At 48.1% G+C, this 18,275-nt stretch overlaps 1 protein-coding gene across 2 annotated transcripts in view; it reads left to right on the forward strand.

Annotated features, from left to right (window-relative positions):
• The window catches only part of LOC111524528 (multidrug resistance-associated protein 1), a 100,826-nt gene that overhangs the window by 66,727 nt on the left and 15,824 nt on the right, over positions 1-18,275 (forward strand). For both annotated transcript variants that reach the window (XR_003306710.2, XM_026447085.1), the window contains exons 13-17: positions 2,193-2,400; positions 5,600-5,910; positions 12,539-12,738; positions 15,411-15,537; positions 16,416-16,517. Coding sequence is in view for 1 of the 2 variants with exons in the window: in XM_026447085.1 (XP_026302870.1) it covers positions 2,193-2,400; positions 5,600-5,910; positions 12,539-12,738; positions 15,411-15,537; positions 16,416-16,517 (948 nt within the window). In the remaining variant the exon portion in view is untranslated. The remainder of the gene's footprint in view (positions 1-2,192; positions 2,401-5,599; positions 5,911-12,538; positions 12,739-15,410; positions 15,538-16,415; positions 16,518-18,275) is intronic.

The raw sequence follows: 18,275 nt of genomic DNA on the forward strand, positions 1-18,275 counted from the left end.
CAGGGCCTCACTGTGTCGCTCGGGCTGGGGTGCAGTGGTGTGACCAGTGCTCACTGCACCCTTAAGCTTCTGGGTTCATGAGATCCTCCTAGCTCAGCTTCCTCAGTACCTGGGACTATAGGCGTGGACCACCACACCTAGCTAATTTAAAAATTTTTTGTAGAGACAGGCTCCTACTGTGTTTCCCAGCCTGGTCTCGAACTCCTGGGCGCAAGTGATTCTCCTGCCTTGGCCTCCCAAAGTGCTGGCATTACAGGTGTGAGCCACCGCGCCCAGTTTCCAGATGATTTTTACGACCCAAAATTCAGCATGAAAAGCTTGAAATGACAATGAGCACAGACATGGGTAAAGATCGCTGGAATTTCTTGAAACCAAGCCAGGTGGTTTAGGCAAGGGCTGGCCTAAAGCAGAGTGCCCTGTCTGTCATGTGAGGACGCTGGACGGATTTGTTGAGACCCGTGCTGGGCGCCACAGGGAATGTAGGAGGGAAAGAAACTGCCACCTTTGCCTTCCGGAGCGAGCTGGGCACTGGGAAGATGGGTGACATGGTGTTCTGTGCTCAGAGGGGAAGGAACTGGGGGAGACTGGCCCAGTTGTGGTGTGGAGGTGACACTTGGCCTTGGTTGCCAGGCAACATGTCACACATTGCTTAAAGCTCATTGGTGGCTTCTGCTTTCTGTCAGTCTTGGCATAAAAGTTGGAATCATGACCCGAGTCTCCCATGCCATGTGTGGTCTGACTGCAGCCGGTTTCTTCAACCTCTTGTTCATTGCTGCTCCATGATCTCCTGGCTCCAGCCACCAGTGCCTTCTTTCAGTTCCCCATATGCGCTGTGTTCCCTCCTACCTCAGGGCTTTTGCATGTGCTGGTTCCGTTTTCAGATGGTTTAACTCCTTTTTTTTTTTTTTTTTCTTCCTGGAGGCAGTGTCTCCCTCTGTCACCCAGGCTGGTGTGCAGTACTGCAATTTTGGCTCACTGCAACCTCCGCCTCCTGGGTTCAAACGACTGTTGTGCCTTAGCCTTCTCCTGAGTAACTGGAACTGCAGGCACGTGCCCCATGCCCGACTGATTTTTGTGTTTTTTGTAGAGACAAGGTTTCCTCATGTTAGCCAGGCTGGTCTTGGACTCCTGACCTCAGGTGATCCACCGGCCTCAGCCTTCCAAAGTGCTGGGATTACAGGCATGAGCCACCTTGCCCAGCTAATACCTTTTATTGTTTTTATTTTTTAGAGACAGAGTCTCTCTGTGTCACCCAGGCTGGAGTGCAGTGGCTCAATCTTGGCTCACTGCAACCTCCGCCTCCCAAGCTCAAGCGATTCTCCTACCTCAGCCTCCCGAGTAGCTGAGATTACATGTGCCTGCCAACAGGCCCGGCTAGTTTTTGTATTTTAGTAGGGGAGGGATTTCGTCATGTTGGCCAGGCTGGTCTCAAACTCCTGACCTCAGGTGATCCACCTGCCTCGGCCTCCCGAAGTGCTGGGATTATAGGCATGAGCCACTGCACCTGGCCTTGGTTTAACTCTTCAATGTCACTTCCTTGAAGAAACCTCCCCCAATACCTCTCTAGACGGCATTAGGTCAGGATGTCCAATTTTATACTCACGTGGAATTGTGCGCCGTTTACGGCCCTTCTCAGTGATGATGCATTTATCTGGGATGATTTGATGGGAGCCTATCTCACCACGCGACTGGAAGCTCCATGTGTGAGGGCAGAGACCCTATTTTTTTTTCTTTTTGAGCTGGAGTCTCACTCTGTCACTCCGGCTGGAGTGCAGTGGGGCAATCTTGGCTCAGTGCTGCAACTTCTGCCTCCTGGGTTCAAGCAGTTCTCCTGCTTCAGCCTCCCAATTAGCTGGGATGACAGGTGCCCACCACCACACCCGGCTAATTTTTTATATTTTCAGTAGAGGCGGGGTTTTGCCATATTGGCCAGACTGGTCTCAAACTCTCTACCTCAGTTGATCTGCCCCCTCTCAGCCTCCCAAAGTGTTGGGATTACACATGTGAGCCAGGGCACCTGGCCCTCGACTTTGTTTACTGCTGACTTCGTCTGATAGCTGAAGGGGAGGGTGTTCTAGGTAGGAGCAAAGACAGGCAGCTGGGGGGCGCAGTGCTGGTGAAGTCCCTGACCTTGTAGGGCTGGGGCTGGGTGCATGCATGTGCTAAGCTGCCTTATCTCCCATGGTCTCCAGGTCAAACTTTCCGTGTACTGGGACTACATGAAGGCCATCGGACTCTTCATCTCCTTTCTCAGCATCTTCCTTTTCATATGTAACCATGTGGCCGCGCTGTCTTCCAACTATTGGCTCAGCCTCTGGACTGATGACCCCATAGTCAACGGGACCCAGGAGCACACGAAGGTCCGGCTGAGCGTCTATGGAGCCCTGGGCATTTCGCAAGGTGAGTGCCACTGTCTCCCACCCCGCCCGATTTGGGCCCCTGTTGTGACTTTGTCTAATTACAGAAATGGATCCTTAGAGTCCTCAGGGTTTTGTGCGACCCCAAACCAAGCTAAACCCAGAGGAACAGTAGCTGTCAGCCAGTAGACGCTCAGATATTTGTAGAGTCAGTGTTTCAGTGCTTTGTTCAGGAGTGCTCCAGTGTGTCCATTTTACAGATGAGGACAGTTGAGAACAGAGGCCACTGGAAGCACTGTGGGTTGGGAAGGACCCCCTTGACCCTATTTGCTTTGTAAGGGTGACAGAGCTTCTGTGAGGTCTCATTTGTGGACTTTTGCCTGCTGAGCGAGGGCGGAAATTGACTCATACTAGTAATTCCCAATTCTGGGCAGTGTTGTCCCCCAGGGATGTTTGACAATATCTGGAGATGCTTTTGGTTGTCACAAGATTGAGAAACCCTGCTGTTGGCAGGCATAGTGGCTCACACCTGTAATCCCACACTTTGGGAGGCTGAAGTCAGAGGATCGCTTGAGGCCAGATGTTTGCAACTAGCCTGGGCAACATAGTGAGATCCTGTCTCTAGAAAAAATAGATAAGTAAAAAAATAGGTAAATAAAATAAACTACAGGTGCACGTGGTGGTGTGTGTCTGTAGTCTCAGCTACTTGGGCAGCTGAGGTTGGAAGATTGCTTGAGCCCAGGAGTTTGAGCCTACAGTTCGACCTGTGATTGCACCACTGCACTCCAGCCTGGGTGACAGAGCAAGACCCTGTCTCAAAAAACAAACAAAAAAACCCCCTGCTCTATACGGGTCTGTGTGGTTCTATGGGAGTCCTCAAATGCAGCAGCATTGATAATAACAGCTGGCGTTTGCAGAGCATTTACTTGGTGCTTGGCTGTGTTCTAAACACTTCCACGTGTTTTAACTTATTTTATCCCTGCAGCAGTCCTGTGAGGTAGGAGTTAATATTTCCCCCATTTTAGAGATACAGAAATTGAGGCCCAGAGAGGTTGAGTGAGTTGCCAAAAGCCACACAGCTAATACAGGGCAGCATTGGCATTGAACAACGCAGTCTGGCCCAGGAGCTCACGCTGTTATCCACTGTGCTATGCAGTATGTGAGCTGTGTTTGCAAATACACATGTATGGTCCATATGATATATTCACAGTAAATGGATAGTCTTGACACATTTGAGCACTTCCTGTATGCCAGGCACATTGCCAGATGGGGACTTTACATTTCACAGTGCTCTGAGGTTAGCGTCATTGTCCCATTGTACAGATGAGGAAACTGAGAGATTCAGTGACCTATAGGAGGTCCCATAGCTGGTAAGTGGCATAGATGGGATTTGGCAGCGTTGGCTGCAGAGCCTGTCACTTGAGCCCCTGCCTGTTGGGTGTCTTCCTATAAAGAGGCCGAGACAGAAGCCTCTGTTCCTACGAGTTGCTGCTCTGGAACACGCAGTGGCCTCCTGTGTGTTGTTTGAGAGAACCACCAGTGTCTCAGGATCTCCAGGAGGCGGCTTTGGGAAGACCTGCTGATAGCAGAGCACACATGGATTCCTTGACTCTCTCAATCCCTACCCTCCCCTTTCCTTGCCATTAGTGGAAAGGACTGTGGCCTACAAATTATAATTGAGGGAAGATAGAGAACAGAGAGGGTGTGGTATTACCTGAACTCACACAGCAACAATGTCTGTTCCAGAGCTGTGCTGTCTGGTGCAGTAGTTGCAAGACACAGGTGGCTATTTTAATTTCAATTGTTAAAATTAAATAAAGGCCAGGGGCAATAACTCACGCCTGTAATCCCAGCACTTTGGAAGGCCAAGGCAGGTGGATCGCATAGTCCAGGGGTTCAAGACCAGCCTGGGCAACATGGCAAAACCCTGTCTCTACAAAAGTTCGTTGGGCATGGTGTCACATGCCTGTAATCCCTACTACTCAGGAGGCTGAAGTGGGAGGATTGCTTGAGCCCAGGAGGTCGAGGCTTCTGTGAGCCATGATCACAGCCCTGCACTTCACCCTGGGTGACAGGATGAGAGAGATCCCCTCTCAAAAGAAAAATAAAATTAAAGATTTATTCAATGAGACTAGACAGGTTTCAAGTGCTCAGTAGCCATCATTTCCATCATTTCAGAAAATCATCTTAGATAACACTGTTCTAAAGCAGCGATCCCCAGCCTTTTTGGCACTAGGGACTGGTTTCATGGAAAGGGTAGGGGATGATTTTGGGATGAAACTGTTCCACCTTAGGTCATCAGGCATTAGTTAGATTATCATAAGAAGCCCACAACCTAGGTCCCTTGCATGCGCAGGTCACAATAGGGTTTGCGCTACTAGGAGGATCTAATGCCACCGCTGAGCTCACAGGAGACAGAGCTCAGGTGGTGATACCAGCTCACTTGCCCGCCACTCACCTCCTGCTGTGGGGCCTGGTTCCTGGCAGGTCATGGACTGCTGCCAATCTGTGGCCCCGGGGTTGGGGACCCCTGGTCTAGAGGAATATGGCGTGTGGATTAAGAGCAGGCTGTCTGGATTAATATCTCAGTTCTGCCTCTGATAGGCACAGTATACTAAGGGCAAAGGCATTCACCTCTCTGGACTTCAGTTTTCTTATCTGTAAATTGGGTAGTCATAGAAGTTATTCGGAGTCATCATAAAAATGAGTTACATGTAAAACCCAGCACAGTGCTTAGCACATAGGAAGTACCCTCTGAATAAAGGCCACCACCATCATCATTATTATTATTATTATTATTATTATTATTATTATTATTATTATTATTATTATTTTTTGAGACGGAGTCTCACTGTGTGCCCATGTTGGAGTGGAGTGACGCAGTCTCGGCTCACTGCAACCTCCACCTCCCGGATTCAAGCGATTCCCTTGCCTTATCCTCCCGAGTAGCTGGGATTACAGGCGCCTGCCACCGTGCCTGGTTAATTTTTATATTTTTAGTAGAAATGGGGTTTCACTGTGTCAGCCAGGTTGGTCTCGATCTCCTGACCTCAAGTGATCCACCCGCCTCGGCCTCCCAAAGTGCTGAGATTACAGGTGTGAGCCACCATGCGTGGTTCCTCATTATTATCATTGTTAGAAGTTGGGAGTCCAGGCCTGCCTTGTCCGCATGGCCGCTCCTCCCTGCAGTGCCTGGTCAGCTCCCCCTCTGCATTGTGGAGTTTAACTCCAAGTGTCTGCAGGGATCGCCGTGTTTGGCTACTCCATGGCCGTGTCCATCGGGGGCATCTTGGCTTCCCGCTATCTGCACGTGGACCTGCTGCATAGCATCCTGCGGTCACCCATGAGCTTCTTTGAGCGGACCCCCAGTGGGAACCTGGTGAACCGCTTCTCCAAGGAGCTGGACACGGTGGACTCCATGATCCCAGAGGTCATCAAGATGTTCATGGGCTCCCTGTTCAACGTCATCGGTGCCTGCATCGTTATCCTGCTGGCCACGCCCATCGCCGCGATCATCATCCCGCCCCTCGGCCTCATCTACTTCTTCGTCCAGGTAAGGGGTGAAGTCTTAGCGTTCAGGACAAGCCCTACTGTGCCTTATAAACCAGTGTTACCTAAAGCCTCGTTTTATCTCACCATGTCCCGAGTGTGGTGCTTTTGAAGCATGTACATTTGTTTTTGTCAGTTTCGAATACCTAAATTGTTTTTTTGCTCACAGTAACAAAATGCACTTTTTTCCTAAGTTTTATTTTTCCACCTGTCAGTTCAAAAAGGAAACAAAACCTATCACTATAAAGACAACTTCATTATGAAAATTTCTTTTTCTTTTTTTTTTTTTTGGAGACAGAGTCTCGCTCTGTCGCCCAGGCTGGATGGAGTGCAGTGGTGCAATCTTGGCTTACTGCAACCTCCACCTCCCAGTTCAAGTGATTCCCCTTCCTCAGCCTCCCGAGTTAACAGGTGCGCACCACCACGGCTGGCTAATTTTTGTATTTTTGGTAGAGACGGGCTTTCACCAATGTTGGCCAGGCTGGTCTCAAACTCTTGACCTCAGGTGATCTGCCCACGTCGACCTCCCAAAGTGTTGGGATTACAGGTGTGAGCCATGCGCCCAGCCGAAAATTTCTTCAAGTATAAAATTCTTTAGTTCCTAAGCCTCCTGCAGGAGACAGGAACTAAAGAAAAAACATCAATAATAGCAGCTTAAATAAGACAGATGTTTCTTTTTCTGTCATAGTAGAAATTTAGAGGTAGGCTGTTCAGGGCTGGTATGGCAGCTTCATGAGTTCAGTATCCCAGATACCTCCTTTTATTTAAACATTTTAATAATCTTACCATATTTATACAAGCCTTTCATTCTTAAGTTGGCCTCATGGTCCAAGGTTGCTGCTGGAGCTCCAGCCATTATATCTGTATTTCAGTCAGCAAGACCAAGGAAGGGAAGTAGGGCAAGGGAGCATATGGGTGCTGAATCAGCACTACTCCCTTATCTGCAGGCACACATTCTAAGACCCCTCCTAATGGGTGCCTGAAACCGCAGATAGTATTGAATCGTACATATACTGGTTTTTTTTCCTGTACATACATACCTATGATAAAGTTTCATTTGTAAATTTGGCATAATAAAAGATTAATAGCAGTAATTTATAATAAAATAGAACAGTTATAACAATATGCCAGTATCACTACTCCTGCACTTTAGAGGCGTTTATTATTATTATTATTATTATTATTATTATTATTATTATTATTATTATTTTGAGACAGAGTCTAGCTCTGTCCTCCAGGCTGGAGTGCAGTGATGGAATCTTGGCTTACTGCAACATCTTCCTCCCATGTTCAAGCGATTCTCTTGCCTCAGCCTCCCAAGTAGCTGGGATTACAAGCATGCGCCACGCCCAGCTAGTTTTTGTATTTTTAGTAGAGACGAGGTTTCACTATGTTGGCCAGGCTGGTCTCAAATTCCTGACCCCAAGTGAGCCACCTGCCTCAGCCTCCCAAAGTGCTGGGATTACAGGCATGAGCCACTGCGCCCAGCCAGGAGCATTACTGAGTAAACTCGGGTTACTTACACATAAGCACTACAGTACCATGGCAGTCAGTCTCATAACCGATATGGCTGTTAAGTGACTAAACTGGCAGGGAGGGTCTGCAGCGTGGATCTGCTGGACAAAGGGATGATTCACGCCCCAGATGGGACTGGGGGAGATTTCATCACACTACTCAGAAGGGTGCACGATTTAAAACTTATACATTATTTATTTCTGAAATTTTTCATTTATTTCATTTCATTTCATTTACTGTTTTTCGATCACAGTTGACCATGGATAACCAAAACCATGTGTATTAGTTTGTCCTCATGCTGCTGTGAAGAAATACTCAATACTGGGTAATTTATTGAGGAAAGAGATGTAACTGACTCACAGTTCCGCATGGCTGAGGAGGCCATGGCGGAAGGAGAAGCAAACATGTCCTCCTTCACATGGCGGCAGGAAGAAGAATGAGGGCGCCACGACGTCAGGGAGCTCCCTTTTAAAACCATCAGATCTTGTGAGAACTCACTCACTATCATGAGAACAGATTGGGGGAAACTGCCCCTATGATTCCAGCTGGTCCCTCCAATGACACATGGGGATTAACGGAACTACAATTCAGGATGAGGTGTGGATGGAGACACAGCCAAACCATATAGCCGTGGACAGTGAAACCTTGGATCAGAGGGACACCTGTACATCTCATTGTCCAGAACTTAGTCATGGGGCCACCTTTGTTCACAAGGGACCCTGGGAAGGGCCGTGTTTCAGCTGGGCACACAGCACTTCCCAACAAGAAGTTTCTGTTGGGCCTGGGCGTGGTGGCTCACGCCTGTAGTTCTAGCCCTTTGGGAGGCTGAGACGGGTGGATCACCTGAAGTCAGGAGTTCGAGACCAGCCTGACCAATATGGTGAAACCTTGTCTCTACTAAAAATACAAAAATTAGCCAGGTGTGATGGCATGTGCCTGTAATCCCAGCTACTCGGAAGGCTGAGACAGGAGATTGCTTGAACCCTGGAGGCGGAGGTTGCAGTGAGCCAAGATTGCGCCACTGCACTCCAGCCTGGGTGACACAGCGAGACTCTGTCTCAGAAAAATAAAGAAGTTTTTGTTAGGAAAGAAGGAGAAATTGTGTAGGCAGTCAGTCGTCTCTGCTGCATCCCTTCTGCAGAAATGGTTATATGTTCTTTGTTCTTTAAACACATGTGGTTTCTTAGCATATCGCAGGATAGATCATGTTTTCAATTGACAAGTGGAGCATCTTGCTAAGTGGGAGAGCTGAGAGTGCAACCTCAAGTCTGTCCAGTTCCAAAACTGTGCCGTTACTTACCCCTAAAGGATTAACTGCAGTACAGTTGCCAGTAGGGATGGGTTGTTTAGATGGGAGCATTCTAGCTGCAAAGCAAAACGAGTAAGAAACCATGAGGTATGGCATATCTCAAACCATGCTGCACAGCTGTTCAGGTGACATCCAGGGGGCCCTGCGCCCCACCACACTGTGGCCCGTTGATTGATGAGAACAAACAGTGATGGAATCAGAGAGTAGGTCCAGTTCCCGGAGTCTCATTATATCCCCTTGAAACTGGTGCCAGCATTTTTTTTTTTTTTTTTTTTTTTTGCATTTACTAAAAATGTTGTCTGTGTTCATACGCCAGCTGGAAAATTTCCTGAAAGACTTAAGAAGAAGACTCCAAAACAGGCCAAATGCAGTGTTGAGGGCAACTTAAATGTCTGCCAATAGCAGGACCTTGGGGACACCGTGGAGCGATGTGGCTTTGAGCAGGGGTACACAGTGGAACAATGTGGCTTTGAGCAGGGATAATTAGAAGACACAGCTGTTGGAACACCAAGGATTTTATTTTTCAACAACAAAGGAAAGGATTTCAGCAAAGGACCAAGTTGTATGTGCGCTGTCATCACTGAGATAAAATGCATAATGTGTGTGAGCAGGACTGGAAGGGAGGTGGATACATGAGAACATTGGCTTTTTAAGGGTCAAGATTATAGGATAGTAAATTTTTTAATGGCTTTTGGCTAAGCGTACATTTATCCTCTCACCAGGCAGTCTCATTCTTAAGTGTATATGGAAAAAAAGAAAAAAGCAAAGGCAGTGCTTAGAATGTTCTCAGCATCTTGACTCATAATCGCCCCAAACTGGAAACAGCTCAAATGTCTGTTAACAGGACTGTGGAGAAATAAATTGTGATATAATTATACAATCTATGGCCGAGTAGTAAAAAGGAATGGAACGCTAATACACAACAATTTGGGTTTATCTCACAGATAATTATAGTGATCAAAAGAAGCCAGACGCAAAAGAGTAGGTACTTTGAGATTTCATTTACATGAAGTTCGGTCGGGTGCGGTGGCTTATGCCTGTAATCCCAGCACTTTGGGAGACCGAGGTGGGAAGATTGCTTGGGCTCAGGAGTTCGAGACTAGCCTGGGCAAAATGAGAAAACCTGATCTCTACCGAAAATACAAAAACTAGCTGGGTGTGGTGGCATGCACCTGTAGTCCCACCTACTTGGGAGGCTGAGGTGGAAGGGTCACTTGAGCCTGGGAGGCGAAGGTTGCAGTGAGCTGACGTTGTGTCACTGCCCTTCAGCCTTGGTGACAGAGCAAGTTGTCTCAAAAAAACATCAGATCGGCGGGGCAGGTGGATCACCTGAGGTCAGGAGTTTGAGACCAGCCTGGCCAACATGGTGAAACTCCGTCTCTACTAAAAATACAAAAATTAGCCAGGTGCGGTGGTGGGCGCCTGCAATCCCAGCTACTCAGGAGGCTGATGCAGGAGAATTGCTTGAACCTGGGAGGCAGAGGTTGCAATGAGCTGAGATTATGCCACTGCATTCCAGCCTGGGTGACACAGTGAGACTCTGTCTTAAAAACTAAAAAAAAAATTAGATCATTCCTGAACAAATATTCATCTCAGGTTAGATTTTTCCAGTAAATAAGGTTCAGAAGCAGCGGCAAGTGGAGGAAATTGAACAGGTAACACCTTTCAGAGCAATTTGCATCTGGACTGTTCAGAAGGCAAGCCAATGAGAGAGGAAGGAGATGTGGTCCAGGGTAAGATGGGGCAGAACCACCTGGGCCTTCAGCCATTCAGAGGGGTCTGGATTTCATGGGAGGTGGTGGGAACAGCTGGAGAAGAAATTATATCTGATCCACATTCCAGGAATTGGCAGAACAGCTATTCTGAGACTGCATGGGGTTGTGTGGTACCTGGGTTTACTTACAGAGCTTCTGGGGCCCCAGGAGGCTCTCCATCTGTGGTTCCAATTAACGCCTGTGCCGCCACCCAGAAAGAAGCTGCCAACCACAGAGGCCTTGTAAAAGCCACCTGCTGCTGTTGATGCTCTCTGTTGGACTCTGCCCCAAAGCAGCCCAGTACACCTGGCACAGGGCAGGACGCAGGGAGGCTGAGTTCCTAGCAACCCTGTGTTAGTTTTCCCAGCTCTGCTGTCGATAAGCAATTGTAGGCACCTTTTGGAATTGGGAACCCTGAGCTCACCAGTTCCTTTTGCATAGATGAGAAAACCTAGTCTAGGAGAGTGCAGTGTCCTGAAATGGCCGGTGCAGCCTCTGATCCACAGCTCCACAAAGCTTCCAGAGGGTGGCTGGCTTTTGTTCTGAATCTAACGAGACTTAGCGGGCAGCTCTTGGTGCCTGGCACTGGCTGAATGCCCAGGTTGGGGCAGGCAGAGCAGATGAGGCATCTCCCGGCGAGGGTGGGTGGAGCTGCTTATGAAACGTATCATCGTAGCCCAGGAGCTGGGACACTGACGCCTGGAGATGGTGCTCATGTTGGAGCATGGGAAGGGCTTCCCTAGGAAGGGACATTTGTGCTACCATCTGCTGGGTGATGAGGAATGGCCTGGATGGGACAGGAATGGTGGTAGAGACAGACGGCCTGTGTACAGGAAAGGAAGGGGAGAGTTACAGGACAAGATGTGAGTTGAGGGAAGCGTGGTTGGCAACTCTTACAGAACACTGGGAGGCCATCGAAGGAGGAGGGTGACGAGATTCACCTTATCTTCATGGGCATCTCAGCTGGGCTGAGTGTGCCGGAACCGGCCATTGCAGGGACACAGTCACCCCTGAGGGGATGTGATCAACAGGTGGAATTCTGTCACTTAATAACAGTAGTCACCGGCTAACTGAGTGCTTTCTGTTAGGTCAAACTATATGAAATTACTAATATCCATTTCTTATCTATAGAAACAGCCATTTCTTACGGCTCAACCTAATATTACCAGGCACTGTGCTTAGTGACATCATGTATATCTATATGATTTATGAAATAATGTATCCACGCAAATATACATCACATGTAAGACTGTAATTCTTACATATCACCCTCACAATGACCCTGTGAAGCAAGCCTTGTGGTTTTTTTTTTTTTTAATAATTTTTTATTTTTGTAGAGATGGCGTTTTGCCATGTGGCTGGGCTGATCTCAAACTCCTGACCTCAAGTGATCTCCTGCCTCTGGCTCCTAAAGTGTGGGTATTGCAAGCATGAGCCACCACACCTGGCCAAGCAAGCCTTGTTGTTCCCATTTTACAGATGAGGAAACTGAGGCTTAGAGAAATAAAGTGTTAGCCGTGTTTATATTCCCAGTCAGTAGTTGAGTCAGGATTTGAACTGAGGTCTCGTTGACCTCAAAGCCTCTGCCCAAAACCACACTGCGGGTTCCAGGGTACAGGGTAGAGGTTAGCCCTTTGCAGTCCAGATGTACTGGGTTTGAATCCCAGCTCTGCCCCTTGCTAGCCACGTCACCTTGGGGAGGAGATTAACTAGCTTCTTTGTGCCTTAGTTTACTCATCATATATAGGAATGAGCACCTCATAGGTTTTTTGTGAGGGTTGAATGAACTGATGTTTGTAAAAGTGCTTAGAACTATGCCTGGGGCAGTGGTCTTGGTATAAGCATGAGCTGTTAATCGTAACCGTCCTTGTCATTGGTGGTGCTATCCCTGTGCTTCACCAGGTGCACGGGCACCCCTGTGACAGCAGCCCGGCTCTAACATTTTGCTTCCTGGAGGTATCGGTTATGTCTAGACTTTGTCCAGCACAACCCTGCCCCGGGAGGATGGGATGAGGGAACGTTCATCAGCTCCCTGCATCTGTTCTCTACTCCAGAGGTTCTACGTGGCCTCCTCCCGGCAGCTGAAGCGCCTCGAGTCCGTCAGCCGCTCTCCAGTCTATTCCCATTTCAACGAGACCTTGCTGGGGGTCAGCGTCATTCGAGCCTTCGAGGAGCAGGAGCGCTTCATTCACCAGAGTGACCTGAAGGTGGACGAGAACCAGAAGGCCTATTACCCTAGCATCGTGGCCAACAGGTGGGCATGGTGGGCCCACAGGAGGAGGCGGAGGAGGCCGCCTCAGCACCTTGTGCCTTTGCCTCGATCTCTTCCTCGTATCTTCAGCTGGGACAAAGCCAAACCTGGGCCTTTGCAGAAAGGATGGAGAGGCTTGATGAGCGCGGAGGACAGATGAATCGTTAAGGGCAGACAGCAGCACTGTAGACAGGTAGTGCCCGGGGCATTTAAGTACAGGGACACAGTTGTTCTGGAGTCAGAAAGCCCTGCAGGTGCTTCCCATTAACTGTCGTCCTAGTGACACAAGACTGTCAGTGACAGACTTTGCTATTGAGTATCTTCATGCTGCTGTTCCCGTCTGGGGGTGATCATGCACCCCTGGGTGAAGTGTGTCAGAAGCAATGTACTAATACTAAACTGAACCATATGAGATTGTCATCTTGTGGGCCAGATGTCATGGCTAACGCCTGTAATCTCAGTACTTGGGGAGGCTGAGGCAGGAGGAGCCCTTGAGGCCAGGGATTCCAGGCCAGCCTGGGCAACTATAGCAAGACCCCATCTCTCTTAAAAAAAAAAAAAAAAAAGTAGCCTGTCATCGTGGTGTGTGCCTGTAGTCCTAGCTTCTCGAGAGGCTGAGGCTGGAGGATTGTTTGAGCCCAGGAGTTCAAAGTTGCACTGAGCTATGATTGCACCACTGCACTCCAGCCTGGGCGACAGAATGAGATCCTGTCTCTGGAAAAACAAAAAAAGGAGATGGGGGTGGGAGATTGACACCTTGTGGATCACAGATAATAGCATCAATCCAAAAGAGGCAGAAGTTTGCTAATTGTTTGCTGAATTTAGAGAAGTGTCTGACTTACCCCTAAAATAACATCTCTCTTACCCATTTGCATCCTGATAGACTTTTCTGAAAAAGTGACAACACCCCAGAGGTGTCCCATAACCATTAGCCCATCTTACACACTCTAATCCCAGGTGTAAACCTGGGTGGGCCAACCCTGAATGACGAGAGACCTTGACTTCCCTTGCAGAATTTTTAGGGAGTTTGTCACAATCTGGCTGTGTCTGCCAGAGTAGTAAGGATCAATCACATGGTTCATAAGGGCTGCAATGGAGAAAAGATCAACACCCCATCTTCCTAGAATGCTTTATATTAGAACATGAAAGTAATAGTTATAGTGCTATATATGATATCATACAAAGCCTAGCTTTAAACAAATAAGGTGGCCAGGCATGGTGGCTCACATCTGTAATCCCACCACTTTGGGAGGCCAAGGCGGGTGGATCACCTGAAGTCAGGAGTTCAAGACCAGCCTGGTCAACATGGTAAAACTCCATCTATATTAAAAATACAAAAAAATTAGCTGGGCGTAGTGGTGGGTGCCTGTAGTCCCAACTACTTGGGAGGCTGAGGCAGAAGAATCACTTGAACCCAGGAGGCAGAGGTTTCGGTGAGCCCAGTCTGCGCCATTGCACTCCAGCCTGGGCAACAAGAGCAAAACTCCATCTCAAAAAATCATAGAATAGCACAGGAGAGAAGAGAAGAATAAGACAAAAAGTAAAATAAAATAGTTCTGATGCTACGTGATACCATACGAAACCTAGCTTTAAACAAATAAGTTGACCGGGCACAGTGTTCACACCTGTAATCCCAGCGCTTTGGATGGCCAAGGCAGGAGGGTCGCTTGAGACCAAGAGTTCGAGACCAGCCTGGGCACTGTAGGGAGACCCTGTCCCTGAAAAATAAATAAATAAATCAACAACAACAACAAAAATTAGCCAGGTGTGGTGGCGTGGGCCTGTAGTCCCAGCTACTCAGGCTGAGGCAGGGGGATCACTTGAACCTGGAAGGTTGAGGCTGCAATGAGCTGTGGTCATGTCATCCACACTCCAGCCTGGATGACAGAGCAAGACCCCATCTCAAAAAAACAAAACGACAGAAAACAAGATTTCCGTTTCTATTTTAAAGGGTAAAATAGTGTATTTTCACATTTTGAAATGAAGAAGAGTCTGGGTTTGGGAACGTTACAGTGATGTTTATTCGTGCTCGTTACCCTCTGCCCTCTCAGATCTGTCTCGTAGCAAGAGACTGTTATTTTCTACTTGTGTTTAGCCAAAAGGCTGAGAAATAATGATGGTTATTTTTAAATCACTGGTGTCTCTTATAGTTGATGTCTTCTTAGTATTTAGGAATTTCCAGGACGTCTTTGTGTGTGTGTGTGTGTGTGTATATATATACGTACACATGTATATATGTGTGTATATATGTGTGTATATATATACACTGTGTAGTATATATATGTGTATATATACACAGAGAGAGAGAGATGATTACAGGCGTTAGCCACTGCGCCCAGCCTATATGTATATATTTTAAAGACTTCAATGAGAAAAAAGTTGGTTTTTAAAAAGGCGAACTTCAGATTCCAGGGAAAATTGTCTCTGGAGAGCTGTGTTTTAATCCATGGGTTTGCCAGATTCGTGAGGATTTACTGGCATCGTGCCCTTTCGGCCCTCCCACCTCTGCGCCCATTGTGCATGTTTTGAAAAAGCAGTGCCAGGAAGGACTCTCTGGAACTATTGCGGAGTTACTTGAGTTAGCAAAGAATCCCCTTCTGCCCCCAAGAGCTGTAAGCCAAGTCTCTGTAAAGCTGGCTCCACGCCTGTTCATCTGCCTGTGTGTCTTGGTGCAGGTGGCTGGCCGTGCGGCTGGAGTGTGTGGGCAACTGCATCGTTCTGTTTGCTGCCCTGTTCGCAGTGATCTCCAGGCACAGCCTTAGTGCGGGCTTGGTGGGCCTCTCAGTGTCTTACTCATTGCAGGTAAGAGGGGATGCTCATGACTGGATTATTAAAGTCTGTTAATGGGGGAGCCAGTTATCCTTTTCTTTGGATTCCAACTCCAACAGCAACGGGGCAGAGGAACGTGAGAGGCATGGAGTTTCAGGAGTGGGTACAGCGCCTGGTGACCAACTACAGCAGGAGATGGATTTAACATGAGTCCAGTATTTCCCCCATCAGTCACCAAGATTCCTTGGTGGCCCAAGAGGATACTTCCAGCTACGAGGGGAATGCTTTTAAAACTATGAATTTCCCTCTAAGAAATGCTTTAGCTGCATCTCACGAATGGTGATACATTGTGTTTTCATATTGTCACCTGGTTAAAAATATTTTCCAGTTTCTTATTACTTTGTGACCCATGAGTTATTTTGGAAACGTGGTATGTGCTTAGGAGATAGCAAGGTGGCAGGCCTGGGTGATGGCTATAGCTGGGTTTGTTCATTTCTGTACCTTTCTTACCTGACTGTTTCATACTTCATAACTTTTTTTTTTTTTTTTTGGAGACAGAGTCTCACTCTGTTGCCCAGGCTGGAATACAGTGGCATGATCTTGGCTCACTGCAACCTCTGCCTCCTGGGTTCAAGTGATTCTCCTACCTCAGCCCCCCAAATAGCTGGGGTTACAGGTGTGCGTCACCACGGCTGGCTAATTTTTGTATTTTTAGTAGCAACTGATGGGGTTTCGCCATGTTGGCCAGGCTGGTCTCAAACCCCTGACCTCAGGTGATCTGCCCGCCTCGGCCTCCCATAATTCATACTTGTTGAAAATAATTTGTTTCCTGTTATCTCAGTGGAAAAAGAAAAGAAAAGAAAAATATGCCTGCTCACTCTAGAAATGCCACGTGACTCTTCCACTCGCAGGTCACCACGTACTTGAACTGGCTGGTTCGGATGTCATCTGAGATGGAAACCAACATCGTGGCCGTGGAGAGACTCAAGGAGTATTCAGAGACTGAGAAGGAGGTAGGCAAGGGCCCCTGGCCGGACCTGTAGGTGTTTGGTGTAGCTTTACCCCAAGGAGATCTCTGAGACCTATCCTGTGCACCTCTGCCTCTGAGCAGGAGAGTGAGCTGGATACCCCACCAGGTAGAAGTGCGTCTTACGCTTGTCCAGTCTTCTTGCAGCACTTACTTAGAGCTCAGTTTTAGGGTGAAAATAATTTACCGGCTTTCCCCAAGATTTGGGGTATCCATATACAAGACTGTGGGATGCTGTCAGGGCATTCAGAAGGTATTCACATTGTGAAGAAGGTCCCCCTCTAGTTCTCTTTCATAAGTTTCAACAGTATCACAGAACGTCTTGGTCTGGTGCTAGCAGGTCTTTAACACCTTAGCAATTGAGATGATCTCCCTTCAACAGACAGATAAACAGCAGCCTTCACACTTAGAGCCTCAACAGGATGGCCTCTATCAAAAATAACCTTCTGTTGTTTGTTATATATTTGGTTTTTTTGTATGTGAGATGGAGTCTCACTGTTGCCCAGGCTGGAGTGCAGAGGTGTGATCTCGGCTCACTGCAACCTCCGCCTCCCAAGTTCAAGTAATTCTCCTGCCTCAGCCTCCCGAATAGCTGGGATTACAGGTGCCTGCCATCATGCCTGGCTAATTTTTGTATTTTTAGTAGAGATGGGGTTTCACTAAGTTGGCCAGGCTGGTCTCGAACTCTTGACCTCAGGTGATCCGCCTGCCTCAGCCTCCCGAAGTGCTGGGATTACAGGCTTAAGCCACTGCACCTGCCCTATTCCATATTTGTATGGGGGACTCCTGTTACGGAAAATACTACTACTTTTCCATTTGTGATTGTAATAAATGTTCCTCTTAAGTAAGTTGAGAAATGAAGCCCAAGTGACTTGATTAAGCGTATTAAAACAACAAGAGAATGAGTCCACGCATACTACACGAATGATGTAGCCGGGAACTGACCAAAGTTTGGGAAACCCTGCAGTGATTTCACCCCAGCCCCCTTTTGATAGATGGAGAAACAGGGAACCTGCGGAGGCACGATGGCGGATCCAAGGTCCCACATGGCTTGGTAGAACAGCCGGGACTAGCACCTGTGCCTCCAGTCTTTGATGTCGCGTTGCCCTTAATAACTGCCTTCTTAGGCCCTGAACACCAGCACGAGTAGGAACAGCAGTGCTAATCACAGTAATGCCTGGCGACACCCCCACCCCCACCAGTAATGATACCAGGGACACGCGTAGTGCCTTGTAGAACGTCAGACCCAGACCTCAACGTTTAACACAGAGTAATATGCTCAATTTACCCTGCCGTGTGATTGATTTCTGAGACACGGTCTCACGCTCGTCCGGGCTGGAGTGTAGCACGATGTCACTCGCTGCCTCCCAGGCTCAAGTGATTCTCCTACCTCTGCCTCCTGAGTGTCTGGTACCACAGGCGCACGCCATCACGCCCGCTGATTTTTGTATTTTTAGTAGAGATGGGGTTTTGCCATGTTCCCCAGACTGGTCTCGATCTCCTGAGCTCGAGTGATCTTCCTGCCTTGGCCTCCCAAAGTGCTGGGATTACACGCGAGAGCCACCGTGCTTGGCCCAGCCCTATGATTTAGGTGTTATTATCACCCCAGTTTTACAGGTGAGGAAACTTGAGACAAAAAGGTGAAGTTATTTGCCCAAGATCACAGGGCTGGTAAATGGTAGACCTAGGCATTGAGCCTGTGCCTTCTTGGAGACCCTGTCCAGTGCCATGGGAGTCATGCTAC

Source organism: Piliocolobus tephrosceles, chromosome 17, assembly GCF_002776525.5.
Source record: "Piliocolobus tephrosceles isolate RC106 chromosome 17, ASM277652v3, whole genome shotgun sequence".
Taxonomy (NCBI): domain Eukaryota; kingdom Metazoa; phylum Chordata; class Mammalia; order Primates; family Cercopithecidae; genus Piliocolobus; species Piliocolobus tephrosceles.